Genomic DNA, 17226 nt, shown 5'->3' with positions numbered 1-17226 from the left:
TTTGTAGATAAGACATTACCCAGAGATTTCGCCCTCATTTTGCGAGGACTTTATGATCTGAGTTTTGATTTTCTATAGGCGCAAGCCCCTATAATTAATTACCCCTTTCGATCACAAGAGACAACTTTCAATTAAGGCTAGTCATCGATTAGATACGTATAGAATACGTGGTATATGACATATAGTAGCAGCATGGATTTGAGATTTCATAATTTGGGGATTTGAAATATTTAGAAGCTTGGAAATTTGGAAAGTTGAGAGTTTTGATATTTAAAATAGAAATTGCACAATCTTGCACTTAAAGTGGATGGTGGGGGAATGGATGATGGACCCGATCAAGATCTCATGATTCCATCTTCCCGGGCCATCGTGGTCCCTGGTCTACTTAGTCAGAGGAGGTAGTCGACCCAACCTGACAGAAGGATCCTTGTCGGTAGCCATGGGCTGCTTCGTCCAAGGGGAACTTATAGACCTGTGGTGAATATTTGCCTAAGAGGATAAATTTGAATCTACCTTAGCTGACAGAGGGCTTTGTGCCCTGTCAATTATATCCTATTGATTCATATCTCAAGTATTTGATGCCAATAAGGAGCGTATTGGCTCTGGCCATAACCGGTAGAGCGTATTGGCTCTGGCCATAACCGGTATTTTATGGTGCCATTTGGCGGCAAAACCACTCGGTTCAGAGGGTCCTGGGTCATAACCGTTTATCCTACGGTGCCATTTGGCTGCAAAACCGTCAGTTAGAGGACACGTACTATGTTCTTATTGGAAGGAGATTGTTTGAGAATGGATCCTAGTGATATTTTCGACTAGACATTTGGCTCTTTGTGAATTTTTAGAGTAGTTTTTAATTTATCCACCCCGGCAAACTGTTGCGGAGGGTGGATGGATTTTGCTTTAAGTGTTGATGGATGATTTCAAATTTAAATATATTGGAATTTGGAATTTTTTGGATTTTTGGATTTTGGGTGGACTTTTGGGAGACATTTGAAAATGTTTGTGAAATTAACCCCTCCGGTTGAGATCATCGTTCAACACGACCATCATCGGGGTGTTTGGGGTCATTTATATTTTGGATTAAACCTTGTCGACTCAGCTGAGCTGTTGATCGAGGATCAGATTTCTCGTAGGCTTCATGCATTTGTTTGTGAATTTTCTTTGATAAAGGGCTTGAAGGCTTGATATGAACGTATAAAATAAATATTCTGGTCAAATTCATGACCGCATATTTATCTGATGATTTGAACCCTGTCCACTCCTATTTTACTTGCTTAGGAGGATCGAGTTTCGTAGGCTTCATTCTATTGTTTAGTGAATTATCTTGATTATAAGCCTTGAAGGCCTAATATGAATGTATTAAAATAAATACGCCAGTCGCCACAACCGTGTATTTGTTTGAGAGTTCGAACACTGTCGACTTCTATTGATCCGTATAGAAGGATCAGGTTCGAGTGAAGTGTATTAAGGATGAAGATCAAAAAGTGTTTTTATTAAAAGTGGATATTTTAACAAAGGTGGTTGAGATATTTTTTAAACTTTTCAATGAATATTATGAGAATGCGATTGACTTTCGTGACCTTAGCATCCTAAATGAAAATAAAGATTTTTGTTTTTATCTGTGTATTAGTAAAACCAAAGTTAGAGAGGCTTTAAAGTAAATGAAATGTGGAAAAGCTGTTGGACATGATAATATTCTAATAGATGTGTGGAAACGCTTAGAAGATGAAGGAATTTCTTGGCTTGCTAATCTTTTTAATATTATTTTGAAGACTAAAAAGATGTCAAATGAGTGAAGAATGAGTGCGTTGATTCCTATTTTTAAGAATAAATGTGATGCACGAGATTGTGTGAATTATAGAAGAATTTAATTAATGTGTCATACTTGAAAACTATGGGAGAGTGTTTTGGAGCATAGGTTGCCACTTGATACTAATGTTTCTCCAAATCAACTTAAATTCATGTCGGGTAGGTCTACTATGGAAGCTATACATTTATTGAGAGGTTTGATGGAGAAGTATAGAGAGAATAAGGAGGATTTACATATGATATTTATTGATTTTATAATAAAGTTCCAAGAGAAGTACTATGAAGAGTTCAGAAAGGGGTTAATAATGCTTATATTCAAGTCATTAAGGATATGTATGCAGGAGCTGTTACTTGTGTTCAAACACAAGGAGATTTGACCAAGTATTTTCCTATTTCAGTTGGATTACATCAAGGATCAACCTTAAGCTCATATCTTTTTGCTTTAGTCATGAATGTTCTCACTAGACATTTACAAGAGGTTGTACACTGGTGTATGCTTTTTGCTGATAATATTCTTGTCACTGATATGACTAGAGAGGGAGTTAAAGGTAAACTTGAATTTTGGAGGTCAACTTTAGATTCTAAAGGATTTCGTTTGAGTAGATCTAAAATTAAAAATATGGAGTATAATTTTAGTAATAATAGATCGCAAGGGGGGATTGTGACTTTGGGTGATCAAGTCATTATTAAGAATACATGTTTTCGATATCTTGGGTCTATTGTTCAGAGTGATGATGAAATAGATGGGGATATTATAGTAGAATTCAAGTTGGATGGTTGAAGTGGAGGAATGCAACAAGCTTATTGTGTGATAGAAAAGTCCCCTTCAAACTTAAGGGAAAACTTTATAACATGGTGGTTAGACCTGCAATGCTTTATGGTACAAAATGTTGGCCATTAAAAGAGAAGCATAATATTAAGTTAAGTGTTGCATTGCGGAGATAAGGATGCTCAGGTGGATGAGTAGCTTTACTCTTAGAGATAGGTTACGAAATGAACATATATATGAAAAAGGTTGGAGTAGCTCTAGTGGAAGATAAGATTAGAGAGAGTCGCCTTAGATGGTTTGGTCACATAAAATGACAGCATTATGATGGCTTAGTTAGAAAAGTAGATGTATTAGATTTGACTTATGTTAATAAAGGTAGAGGTAGACCTAAAAAGACTTAGAAAATATTAGAAATAATCTTTCTTTATTAGATTTAAATGAGAATTTAACTCCTAACATGATACAATGGAGAAAAAAGGATTCATGTAGCCGACCCCATATAGTGGGATAAAGACTTGATGTTGTTGTCGTTGTTGTGGTTATATGTTTTGAATTTGATTGGACTATTGAGTCATATAATTAGTAACTTCTTTATCTATGATCCAAGAGTTATTGAGGGTGAAATTAGGGGCACTAGAAGCATAAGACAAATGGTTCTTACTAGAGTTATTTAACAAGCACTATATTTTGAGGTAAAGGAGTGGAAATGGTCTTCTAGTTTGTCAATTTCTTCTTTTTTAAGGCTTCCATTTGCAGGGGACTTGGGTTTATCATGAGAAAGTCCATTATCATCAATTAAGCTGGCTTGATTTTGTCAGCAAAATCCTCTATTTTGACTATGCCATTGGTTTTTCCATGAAGCTTGCAATTCTCTCATATCATGTATTCTTGCAACGTGTTTTCCATATTCCTTGATGCTTGAATATATTGGTATTCTTCAATTTATTGCTTTCTATCAAATTTCCCTCTTTACCCTCATCATCTTTGAACTTTATAGTAATTATGACTTTGGCATGTATGCCCAAGGAGTCAAGCATGACTAGGGGTGCAAACGAGTTGAGTCGAGCTTGAGCCAATGGGTGTTTGAGTCGAGTTCGACTATCAAAACCCAAGCTCGAGCTCAAACTCGAGTCGAGTTCAAAATCCAAGCTCGAACTCGACTCATCTTCAAGTCGAGTGGCTCGTCGAGCTCCACAGTCGAGTCCGTCGTCCCAAGTTTCGTCCCTTGTCGTCGAGCTCATCATCCCGAGGTCTGTCATCAATGACATCCAGAGCTCGTCCGTCGTCGAGCAGTGATCGGAGGTCCGTCGTCCGCCGTCGAGCAGAGGTCCATCGTCATCCAGTGCTTGTAGTCACATCTGCCGTCTTTGGAAGGGGTCATCCGAGCTCGTCCGTCATCGTCCCGCTCGCGATTCCGATTTCCCGCTCGCGATTTGGATTTCCCGCCCGCTAGCTCTACCGTCGAGCTGCTCGTCGAGCCGACGAGTCGAGTCCAACGCCTGTTCAAGCTCGACAAGCTTTCGAGCTCGAAACTGTGTTCGAGCTCGACTTGCTAACTTGATAAGCTCGACTCGTCTAGCCACTTACCGAGTTGAGTCCGAGTCGGTTCGCTAGCCGGCTTGACTCGGTTGCACCTCTAAGCATGACACTTCTCTTATTTTCCTCCAGATTAATTAAGGCAAAATTTTCAACTAGAGATGATATCTCTTTTCCCAACAATTGCATTCAAATATGATCAAAATAAGTATAAAGATTGCCATGAATTCAAACAATCTCACTCTTTTGCAAACTTCTTTAGTATGATGGCAATTTACTTCATCTTGATCTTTTCACGGAGATCTATTTCAGGCCAAAAAAAATTCATTCGGATATTTTAGTTTGTGATAGAATGAGTATCTTGCTTTGTTGTTGATACACATCATCATCAAGCTTTTATCCCACTATGTGGGATTGTCTACATGAATCATTTTTCTCCATTGTGCTCTGTTAAGAGTCAAATTCTCATTTAAATCTTATAAGAAAAGGTCATTTCTAATATTTTTTAACCTAGTCTTTTTAGGTTTACCTCTACCTTTCTTAACATAAGCCAAATCTAATACATCTACTCTCCTAACTAGGTCATCGGAAGGTCGCCGTTTTATGTGGCCAAACCATCTAAGGCGACTCTCTATAATATTTATCTTCCACTGGATTTTAACAAAGATTGATAAAAAGTCCCATAGAAGATCCCTAGATCTTGGTTCGAGGTCAATAATGAAGATTGAAATATATACTGAAAAATAGAGGATGATTATCAAGATGAAGAGCAACTGAAAAAATAGTGAAAAAAAGGTTGTTGTTCTTAGCATACAGTGAGACATTAGAAAGATTTTTCCTGATATAACAGGAAGGTACCAGAAAAATCTTGGTAAAGTAGCAAGCCAACAAACTGCAAAATTCAAGTGAATGGAGAAATCAATAGAAATAGCTCGACAGAGGTAATGAATAAATCAAAAGAAAAACAACAATAACACAACATAATAGACAATAAAATCTGCTTTGATATCATTATGAAAAAAAAAGTGGAACAAATTATGTAGAATGTAGGAATCGATTCCTTTTGTATTTTCTTCTCATATATCCAAACTGCCCTTCTATCATATTTATTTGAGGAGGTAACTATAAGAAATATAATGCAATGCTCCTAATCAAATGTTAAGAAAGACATAAATAATCATACACTAATATACATTCTTGATTTTGTGAAGGAAGGAAACAATATATACATCATAGTTAAAATTTTTCACACAGGGGAATTCCACACATGAAAACCTAGACCTCCTTGGATTGCCATTGTGGATCTATTGGTTTATCATCTTGGATTACCGTGGATCCTTGGATTTCCGCTGGCTTCCAAGCAAATGATTCTTCAAGATCGAGGAGAGGCATGATAGCAAAGCAAGGATTATGTTGAATGTGTATAACGAGTTTATTTTTTGCTGATAAATTGAAGTATTGCAATGCTTCAATTGATCCCTATGGTTGATTAAGAGGAGGTGCGCATAGAGTTGATCCACTCAAGTTATACATCGAGTACTTACTCTTAAAATGAGAGATTATTTATTTATGAAACATATGTTCCCCAACTGAATCTTCAAATAAAAATTTATTTAGATGAAAATTGGTTCTGATTTGTTTGCAAATTAAACCAATATTTATTACAACATTTAGCCAAATCTCAATTATGGTTTTTTTTTTTCTTTCTATAGATATTGATATTAAGGGGTTTGCTTTCTTACAAATCTGCTTCATCCAAGCCTTCAAATATTTATAAAAGGGGTTGACTGTTGATGGTAGAGAGATCTTGGTTTTTTATGGGTGTGGCTAAAGGATCGCTGAGTTCTTTCCAAGTATTTGAATGCTGTAAATGGCGGTCTTAGGCGTGGGAAAATAATGCATTCATGGATGGGTGGTGAATAGTTAAGGTTTTGAGTGATATCTCATTTTTTGTGGAATTTTGGAGATCTAGATGATAGAATTTGGTAAGCTTTCTCTTGAAAACCTGCAGATCTCAATGAGATGATGGCAATTGACTACTCATATGTAAAAAATCGATATAACATGGTAATTTATGAACAAAATACCAAAACATGATTATGAATGAAATTGAGTTTGCTTTGTCATCAAAATTGGTTAAGATTGTGGTGATTGGAATTTGATTTGGTTAAGATTGGGGTGATTGGAATTTGATGAGATTTGGGAGGATTGATCAGCTGATGCTTTTATGCTTTCTGCTTCCATTTGTTACTTATCATACTCTTGACTCTCTAACAATGATACTATCATTTGTTACATATAATCTAAGATTCTTGCGAACTAGTCCTAAAAAATGCTCCTGCAGTAGCTCTCCTTTGCTAACACTTTTTCAATCCATGATTTTTATTCTTCCTCAGTATTTCTGACCTCTAGCATTATTTTCAAATTTACATTTATAGATCATCTCATTGCTGTCTAATTTGAAACTTTATTATTTCCAAGGCATTCATGGCAATAACTTTCTTTTATCCTGATAATAAATCACTTCAACCTTTTATTTATTAAATTGCTCCACTCTAAGCCAAATGCTAACTTCTGTCAGTTGATATTAAGGCTTCGTTTGGGACGGCTTTTTTACTGCTTCTTGAAGCAGCTTTTTAGTATAAAAAATTAAATTTTTTAATTAAAAGCTGCTTCAAGAAGTAATAAAAAAGCCATCCTAGGCTTCGTTTGGGACGGCTTCCTTATTGCTTTTTAAAGTAGCTTTCTAGTACAAAAATTTTAATTATTGAACTAGAAAGCTGCTTTAAGAAGCCGCAAAAAAGCTGTCTCAAACAAAGCCTTAATGTGTCTTCCAACTTAACCTCTATGACATTTCTTTTTTACTTCATATCTTCTCGATCATACTCAGATACATCTATACAACCGCCCTTGATGTACTTGGAAAGGCAAAGAGGCCTATGGAGGCGCTGAACATATTTTATGCCATGCGGGTAATGAATTTCATCATCATTGGTCAATGCTTGGTTTATTTGTAAGTTTTTCTTTTCCAATTATTTTATTAATTAGATTTCAATCACATGCAGCAACAATTATCTTCCTATCCTGACCTTGCAGCATATCATTGTATTGCTGTTACTCTCGGGCAAGCTGGTCTTATGAAAGAACTATTTGATGTCATTGATTGCATGAGAGCTGCACCTGAGAAGAAGTTTGACTTGGGTCCGCTACAAAAGTGGGATCCTCGTCTTCAACCAGATCTTGTTGTGTACAATGCGGTGACCAGCCTAGCTCAAATAATAAAATTGTTTGAAGCTTTTTTTGTAGATTTTATACATTTAACCATGAAAGTTATCTTTAAAATTACTTTCCAGCAAGTAATGCCAGAGTATCTTTTACAATGCAGGTTTTAAATGCTTGCGTTCAACAAAAGCAATGGGAAGGGGCATTTTGGGTTTTGCAGGAATTAAATGTGCAGGGTATCAGACCTTCAAGTACAACTTACGGCCTCATCATGGAGGTAATTCAGTTTGTGCAGATTTCTCTCCTTCTATTTCATTGTTTAATACTTTAATAATACTACTATTTGATGATTGAATTACATCTTTTATTGAATATTAATATGATCATTTGTGGAAACTGTTACACCGGTTCATAGGGAACCGGTCCAGCCGGCCCAAGGGGAGCCGGCTCCACTTGTTTATATGAGGGGGACTTCTTCCGCCTCCTTTACTGTGTCCGCCGCCCAAACAAGCGGATCCCACTCCTCTTGATTTGAATTTCAAATGGAGGGGGCGGTTTAGGCTGGGGAGGGAAAATTGATTAGGAAATATTTTGTATTCAAGAGGATGAGGGGGATTGGGAGTTTTCATGTTTTGATTGATTGAGAATTAGGGTTTCTTGGCGTTTGGGCTCTAGACTTTCTTGTCTAGAGATTTGGGAGAGACGATCCTCCCCTCGAATTGAGGATCACTTGTATCTTGCTTTCGTGTTGGTTTTGCTTTGCTTCCCTTATTGCAATCTATCGTTTTAGGGCTGATTTCGCCCATATTTTGCTTATTTCTCGCTGTTTTCCTCCAATTAGTGATAGGTTTGCTTGCGAACTCAAGTATACCCTTAGGGTTACTTGCGAACTCAAGTATTTCCTATCAAATTGGTATCAGAGTAAGTCTCGGGACCGGTGGAGGGCTGTTTTTGACTGATTCCAGCAGCAGTTTTTCGTTCCAAAGAGGAAGAAGTTGTTTTTGTCTCCAAAATCCTATTTTTGTGAATCTACAAACTTCGAATTTTGATGGCGGCCAAAAAAGTGGATGCTTTGGAGGAAAGACTTGAAGGGGAGATGAATCAAATCAAAACGACGGTGGAGGAAATGATTTCATCCATGAAGGGACAAGTCGCCGACCTTCGAGATATGATGAAGAAAATGTTAGAAATTCAAAATCAAACAGAGGATTCAGTGGCAAAAGGGATGGACGAAAAAAGTAAGAACTCTGAAATCCGTAGGGAGGAAGATGTGGTATAGATCGTGGAAGGAGAAGGAAGAAGACCCCATCTGGAGCTTGTCCAGAGGGAAGAAAGATGAGGATATGGGGAACGTCAGGAGGGATACTATGGCCACCGAGGTGCTGATTTTGAAGAAAGAATGGGGGATTTTGAGGGGAGTTTGGGCTATGGCAGAGCAAGGGAATATGGGGAAACATGGGGTGGACCTAACACTTGGGAAAGGGGAAGTTATGGAAGAATCAGGGGAAATGGTGGAGACCAGAAGGTGAGGAAGTTGAAGATGCCCATATTTGAAGGAAAAGATGCGTATGGGTGGATTTACAAGGTAGAGCGGTACTTCGCCGTCAATGGGTTAACGGAGGAGGAGAAGCTGATAGTAGCAGGATTGTGCTTGGAAGGGAAGGCTCTGTCGTGGTTTCAGTGGAGAGAACAGAGAAGGCCGATCAGGAACTTGAAGGAATTCAAAGACTGCATAATAGATCGTTTCCAAATCGATCGGGGAGGAGACTTCTATGAGCAGTTCTTTGCTCTGACACAGGACGGATTAGTAATAGTCTAGCAGATTACCGGGAGCAGTTTGAGCACCTAGCTAGCAGGGTGGAGTGACTCTCAGATACAATATTGGAGGGAAATTTCATGAAAGGATTGAAGGCAGAGATCCGAGCAGCGGTGAAGGTTTTGATGCCCCATAATTTGGGGGAGACCATGAAGTTGGCCCAATTGGTGGAAAATCAAAGGAATTTGGAGAGGGGAGACAGGAGTAGCAGCACCGGGGGCACGTACAGTATGACGACCACTCATTTGGCACCTAAAGGTCCGGCAACAGGAGGGAGTCGAGAGGCCACCAAGGAGAAGACAAGAGGTGGAAGCGGGGGAAATTTCAAACGACTGAAGGAGAAAGAGATGCAGTAGAAGAGAGCTAAAGGGTTGTGCTTCAGGTGCGATGAAAAGTACACGCCAGGGCATAGGTGCAAGGACCGAACTCTTCAGGTTCTCACCGTCTGTGATGACGAGGAAACTGAGGAGGGAGGTGAGGAGGAGACAGGCGGATATGGAGGAGAAGCTACACTTGGATCTGGCTTTGGTTTTCCTGAACTCAATGGTGGGATTCACCATGAATCACATCATGAAAGGTGAAGGAAGAGATAGAGGACGGGGAGGTGGTGGTGCTGATTGATAGTGGTGCTACTCACAATTTCATTTCCACCCAGGTCGTCGACCAACTGGGAGTGAGATTAGTGGACAGCGGCTGTTACAGAGTGATGATGGGTACGGGGAAGGTGGAGAAAGGCCAGGGGATTTGTAGAGGAGTGCGACTGACGATCCAGGGGATACAGGTGAGGGAAGACTTTCTTTCACTAGAGCTTAGGAGCACAGACGTCATCCTTGGGATGAAGTGGTTGCAAACTTTGGGAGACACCAAAGTGAATTAGGGAGCACTCACGATGGAATTGACGGGGGATGGTGGAAGGAGGTAGTGATTAAGGGAAATGCGGGGCTTTCCAAATCCCTAATTTCTCTTAAGACTATGGTGAGGGACATTCAGTTGGTAGGCGGAGGGTATTTGGTGGAGCTGCACAGTTTGGAGGGAGCGAAATTGGAGGAGGGAGGAGACATACCCTTCTCCATTCAGCCGTTGATTCAGCAGTTCCAAGAGGTGTTTCAGCCACCTTAGGAATTGCCACTGCAAAGGGAGCAGGAGCATGCCATCGTGATGGAGGGAGTGTCACCCATCAGTGTTCGGCCTTATCGCTACCCTCGGTTCCAAAAGGATGAAATAGAATGGTTGATTAGAGAGATGCTGGAGGCAGAGATCATCAGACCTAGCATCAGTCCATTCTCTAGCCCCGTTCTGTTGGTGAAAAAGAAGGATGACAGGTGGCGTTTTTGTGTGGACTAAAGAGCACTCAACAAAGAAACTGTACCTTACAAGTTTCCTATACCAGTCATTGACGAGCTGTTAGATGAATTGAGTGGGACCGTGATCTTCAGCAAGATAGACTTGAAATCAGGTTACCATTAGATCTGAATGAAGGAGGATGTACCCAAGATGGCCTTTAAAAACTCATGAAGGATATTATGAGTTCCTGGTGATGCCATTTGACCTCACCAATGCTCCAGCTCCTTTCCAGACCCTTATGAATAAGGTTTTCAAACCTTATCTCAGACGATTTGTACTGGTATTCTTTGACGACATCCTGGTCTATAGCAGAACAGAGGAGGAGAACTGGGAGCATTTGAAAAGGGTGTTAGAGGTACTGCAGGAGCATCAATTGAGGGCTAATTTGAAGAAATGCCGCTTTGCACAAGCCAGTGTAGAGTACTTGGGTCATGTGGTATCAAAAGGAGTGTCAGCAGATCAGTCCAAAATTGAAGCAATGCTAAGGTGGCCAATGCCGAAAAATCTGAAGGACTTAAGGGGATTCCTAGGACTGACGGGTTACTACAGGAGGTTCGTTAAGGAGTACAGTTCCATAGCATGATCACTCACTGAACAGTTGAAGAAGGATGGGTTCCTATGGGGGGAGGCGGCCACATCAGCATTTGAGAGCTTGAAGAAGGCGATGACTACGGTGCCGGTCCTAGCCTTGCCAGATTTCACTCAAACCTACTCAGACTTCCCCTTCTAGATGTAGATCAAGAAGCATAACAATGCACCACTTGATTTATAGCTATACTATTTATAATATTCAAACTTTAGCTATTTCGGATATCAACTAAAATAAAATATAGCAAGTTGACAAAAAAACATTGTATTATTAATATTTTAATAATCAAAAGGAAACTATTAGCACTTTTCATCCAAATCATATGAAAAAGCAATGCATCTAGATTTAGAGCAGGTATTTTAAATTAGGATTTTTTTTTCAAAGCACAATTCAGTTTGGATTTAGAGCTAGTTCATATAGGACATGATTATATTGTCATTTAAACATAATAAAGTCCTCTATTCTAATGATGTCTTAAAATTACAAAGCATTTAGAATGTGTTCACATGAGCTATTGTACAAGTGCCGACCAATGCACCTTCTAATAAATCAATAAAAAATTATATATACAGGGCAATGCAGCACAAACGTTTCAAGCAAAGTTTTAGCACAACCAAAACATAAGCAAAGGAAGGTGATTAGAATGGCTCCAATGGACTATCATAAAGGAATTATAGAAACATAAGCAGATTACTAACTATTTTAGCGTCAAGTGGTATCAGAAAAGGGGAAGATGAAGAGTATAGAATCCAAAACAATGTTGTTTCTTCAAGAATTAGAAACCGAACAAAGAAGAGATGAAGGCAAACGAGGATTCAGTGAGAAGTGGAGGATTGGGAGGTTTGAGCAAGTGTTGCCTGCAACGACGATCTGGCCATATGACTTGATGGACCCGTGGTTGGCTCCTACTTCCTAATGCAGTGAGAGATCAATAAAGAGGCAAAACTAGGATGGATTGCTATCTGCTCACAGGAGAGGAAAAAAGATGAAGTGCCACAAAGGAAGAAAAGTGGAAGAGGAGAAGTTGGGACTCAGGAACAAGAGATTAGGGATTTGCTAGAAAGTTAGGGCATCACATTTCAAGGTTAATTTTAGGTTACTTTCGGGTTAGGTTATCTGAACCTTATTTGAATAGTAATTGGGTCAATTAAAACTCAAATTTTTCTAGTTGAGTTTATGTTAGGCTGCCGTGTTGAGTCGTTTATTGATACCCCTAAGCTAAAGACAAGATTATGGTAAATTTTATGTGTGAAATGGTGAGGATTATATGAAAGAGAGATGTTTATAGATGCGAAGTGCTAGATTTGTAGATGATTTTATACGCACAGTATCATATTGAGAGATGTTTTTATTGACACGACTATGCAGTACTAGATTAAGAGATACGCGTTTATATGCACAGAACTAGATTGAGAGAGATGTTTTTATAACCTCTTTATTGAGGATAATATACTATTAATTTATTTCTCTCTTGTTTTCCTATCATATGCCACTTTATAGGCACCTGGTCTCTATTAATATTCTATGTAAAATCTCTCTCTCTCAACACATACTTTTTATAGTACTTGCGCAAAGAGGAGTTTTGTGGCCTATTTTAAAACTATCTGCATTTCCAAAATTTGCAGCATTTTTTTGGATTCAGATCTTTCAGTAGTACTTTGTTCCAAAAAAATCTACTCATCCATTTCCCCTTTGTTACAATGAAAATACAGTTACCGGTGGCACGAATTAATGACTTGAACTCGCTTAATTAATTATGATCAACACTAACCACGAATGTGTTTGGTTGGTAGGGCTTCTCACTAGATTGAAAAGTTTCTATAGTCAAATGGTTTTCCTATTTAAGCAGTAGAAGGGATGGAGCTTGGATTTACCGGAAAAATTCAATATACTTTCCGATATCTTTAAAATGAGGTTCAGTTGACAAAAACTTTTAAAGAAGTCATCAACGCTTTAAACTTTTAGAGAAGTCATCAACGCTTTAAACTTTTAGTAATTCCTTTTAGATGATGTTCATACTTAATTTTGTTTTGACCAAGGCAATTGCAATATCTACAATTGTCCATTTATTCATTCATTTTAAAGCAGAAGTCTATTTTAGCTTAATTGCAATGTTATCTAGTAAGTTGAAAGAAGCTAATTCTACTAAGTTCTTTTATTATATTTTGTTTTCTACATTTGTGGAACATATTTCGTCATTTGTAGAGCATACTTATTGAACTAAAAAAAAACTAACCATCGTCAGTATACAAGTTTTCCTTAATTTAATTATCATGTAACTTTAAGCAACTCTTCTCGTTTCTTTCTTGGGCATACATATTATAGAAGCTTTTAGAACATTCAATATAATACGATTCCATTTGCTTAAGGAGTTATATCAACCAATTATTCTCAACAGGTGATGCTTGCATGTAGCAAGTACAACTTGGTTCATGAGTTTTTTAGGAAATTGCAAAAGAACTCCATTCCAGCTGCCTTAAATTACAAAGGTATGAGACTAATATAAAATGCTCTTACATCTAAAATTCTGTCATTGACAATGCACTTATTTTCAGTTCTCGTAAATACTTTATGGAGAGAAGGCAATGTTGAAGAAGCTGTACAAGCAGTAAAGGATATGGAAAGACGTGGAATAGTTGGTTCTGCCAGTCTCTATTATGACCTTGCTCGCTGTCTCTGCAGTGCAGGAAGATGTGAAGAAGCTCTGTATCAGGTTTGCGCTTTTAAAGTCATATGTAAGCAATGTTTGTCAATGCTGTTTCATAGTATACTGTGCCTTCTGAGTAAAATGAAATGATTTTGGTGAAATTATTGCTAAAATTGTTGTCAAAGGCTGAAATTATTTGATAAAAACTAATGTGAGACTGAATTTAATTAAAAATCATAAAACAAATTTAATATCCTAATATTTTATAGATTCATAAATTAATTACATTAATTGATGAATGCATAACTAATTAACATATTTTATCGCAATATCAACCTCCTTTGCATTTCATAAATTAATTACATGCCTTTTTTAGCTATATCAACCTCCTTTGCCTCCCTTTTTTCCTCCTGTTTCTGTGCTCCCATGCTTGGTGTGCTCATTTTGGATAACCAAGGGAATTCTGCATCTGATAATCATAACCTTTACATGCAGTTGATTTTTTATTTTTCTGATGAAGGATTTAATGAATCTAATGTTGCAAAGAAGAACTTTAATTTAAGCCAAAGTTCTTTTAACAGATAAACAAGATATCTAAGGTTGCAAAAAAGCCTTTGGTGGTGACATACACCGGTCTTATTCAAGCTTGTCTTGATTCGGGAAGTATTGAGAATGCTACATACATTTTCAATCAAATGAATGGTTTCTGTTCACCAAATGTAATCACCTTCAATATCATGCTGAAGTCATATGTAGAGCATGGAATGTTTGAAGAAGCAAAGGTTCTTTTTCAGAATATATTGTCTGGTAGCCATGAGATATATATAAAAGATGAGTACAGTCGGAAGGTTTTTCCAGATAAATTTACGTTCAATACGATGATGGAGGCATGTGCTGCAGCAAGTAAGTGGGATGATTTTGAGAATTCCTATCGAGAAATGCTACACCATGGCTATCACTTCGATGAAAGAAGACATATGCGTCTGGTTTTTGATGCTTGGCGTGCTGGAAAGGTAATATTATCTTTCAATGCATATCTTAACTTCTGGTTCTTGCTAGTTTCTTAGTTTCACGAAATTGCACACCTTCCTGATGGAAGCTACGAAGTCTGAATCAAATATTCACTGGATATTTACAGGTTTTTAGCTAGAGCGTTCTAAATCATTTCGATAATAACCATTTTTCTTTGTTTTACCGAGAAGGTCTATGCTTCGAGTCCGTATAGTCCTAATACATTCCATTTTTGTTTAGTAGAGAAATTTGAGTAGTAGTAGGAACAAAAAAAATAAACACAATAATTTATTCCAACAAACCCATATGGATTGCTCCAACGATCTTTTTTTTTTCTTTTCTTTTCAACTAATGGACCTAATTGCATTAGAAGAAAATTATGTAATCTCAATGTTTATTGTCTTTAAAATGAATTGAAATTAAATAAATGCATTGTTGCTTATATTTAGATTGCATCAAGTGGAATTTTACATATTTTCCGATCATACTATTTTTTTGATGGATGCTTAAAGAACTAAGAAATTTAATTAAGTTTAATCTATCATTGATTTTAAGGAGCTTATGAAGTAGTACATACACCATTTTATAGGGTCTTCAAATTCAAGATCACATCATTAATTCAATTCGTTAATATGAAAATTACTTGTAGATTATGCATCTATCAACCATGTAAAAAATAGAGATTATCAAACAATATATTGAAGCCGCTTAGTTCTGCTCATGTATCTTTCCATTCAAGTCATTGATTACAATCTAACACTTCGTTTGGGATGGATTTCTTATTGTTTCTTAAAGTAGCTTTATAGTACAACAAATAAAATTTTTATACTAAAAAGCTACTTTAAGCAGCAGTAAGAAAACCGTCCCAAATGAAACCTAAATATTATCAGTAACCGATATATTTAGGCTTCATTTGGGACTGCTTTCTTTCTGCTTCTTAAAGCAACTTTCTTTCTGCTTCTTAAAGTAGTTTTTTAATACACAAATTGAAACAGTAAAAAAAAAAATGGAATTTCCTAACCTCGCGCACCTCTTCTTCAAGATCTCAAAGGAGATTGTAGGGATGTCGGAACTCACATAGAGATCCCCGAAACTCTTCTCAAGAACTCACAAAGAGATCTTGAGAATCTCGGAACTCACAAAGAGATCCTTCTGAACTCACTAAGAGATCAACAAGAAAATAAAATTTTCATTATCAATAAATCATCCCCCATACAATGCATGAGGCCTCATATAAATAGGCCAAAATGAAAGGAAAAAAAAAGACATAAATGCCCTTCCAGGCTACATAAGCGACTCAATGCCCACAGGGGCGAACTAGGAAAACAGAACAATACAATCATAAAATAAAATGCAAATAAATTAGAAGTAGAGGCTCTGAATCGTCGCCGTCGATCCGCGGTTAAAAATGGTACACGTGTCGAAATCTGATGTCCTCATCACTTAACTTCTGGTTTTTGCTAGTTTCTTAATTTCACGAAATTTCACACCTTCCTGAAGGAAGCTACGAAGCCTGAATCTAATATTCACTGGATATTTACAGGTTTTTAGCGAGAGCGTTCTAAATCTTTTGGTTTGAAGTTACGTGATTTCAGAATTGAGATTTTTTTTTTGGCTGTTCTTCATTTAATAAGGGGCTGGATCATTTTTTTTTCATTGAAAAATATGTTTGGTTTGTATTTTTTGTTTTTTTGTTTTTTTTTTTAAATAAATCAAGATGCTTTTGGAAAACACTCAAAACAAAATTTAGGTCGTTTTTATTTGTTTTAATTTTTTAAAATAAAAACCACCCAAATCATCCCTTGCCGCTACCAAACACCATTATTGCCGCCCCCCATCACCTCCTTATGCCATTGTAAATAAAAAATAATAATAATAATAATTGCATTTTGGATATCAAACATTCTTTATTTCATATTAAGCTGTAAACAGAACAAAACATAACATTCATAAATTTCTAGTTCTATTATATTTTGGGTCTCCTCCCATTTAGATGTTTATCATATAATCTTCAAATGAAAGATTGAATTGTTTCATTTTAACTATAACATTATTAAAGTTAGTGACATGATTTTTTTTTTGGGTCATTTGATTATCAGGTAGATGCATTAACAATCTTGATCTTGATAGCGTGCCTCTTTAAAGAAAAATTCATCCTTTATTTTTTCCTTTCCATTAACTCGAATCTCTTCCGTTTCATCTATTTTGGCTAGATCCTCCATTTCTTCCGAAAAAACGAAGGTTTTTTATAGTGGATCCCTCTTGTTCCTATTTAGTTTCCTTTATTTCAAAAGTTATTTCTACATGGCTTTCTTCCTCTTTCTCTACTAGATCAGGATCCATGGAGCCATCTCATTATCATCTTATCTTCCTCTAAAGAAAAAATATGGTTGACTAACTGTTCTTTACATCAATTGATGATAGAGCCCAATGCAACAAAATGCATGTTGGGTCTTTGAAGCAGTTCAAATCATTTCAATAAT

General features: G+C 37.1%; 1 protein-coding gene across 1 annotated transcript in view; it reads left to right on the top strand.

The window, feature by feature from the left end:
• Window positions 1–17226, top strand: part of LOC110097110 (pentatricopeptide repeat-containing protein At1g30610, chloroplastic) — a 35435-nt gene that overhangs the window by 16949 nt on the left and 1260 nt on the right. The window contains exons 3-8 of the mRNA XM_020823355.2: window positions 7005–7086; window positions 7180–7371; window positions 7500–7613; window positions 13484–13574; window positions 13641–13798; window positions 14314–14745. Of these exons, the coding sequence (XP_020679014.2) occupies window positions 7005–7086; window positions 7180–7371; window positions 7500–7613; window positions 13484–13574; window positions 13641–13798; window positions 14314–14745 (1069 nt within the window). The remainder of the gene's footprint in view (window positions 1–7004; window positions 7087–7179; window positions 7372–7499; window positions 7614–13483; window positions 13575–13640; window positions 13799–14313; window positions 14746–17226) is intronic.

The sequence above is a fragment of the Dendrobium catenatum genome, unplaced genomic scaffold (genome assembly GCF_001605985.2).
Source record: "Dendrobium catenatum unplaced genomic scaffold, ASM160598v2 fragScaff_scaffold_383, whole genome shotgun sequence".
Lineage (NCBI taxonomy): Eukaryota > Viridiplantae > Streptophyta > Magnoliopsida > Asparagales > Orchidaceae > Dendrobium > Dendrobium catenatum.
The sequence above is the reverse complement of the archived record's forward strand: the minus strand, read 5'-3'. Positions and strand labels throughout refer to the sequence as shown.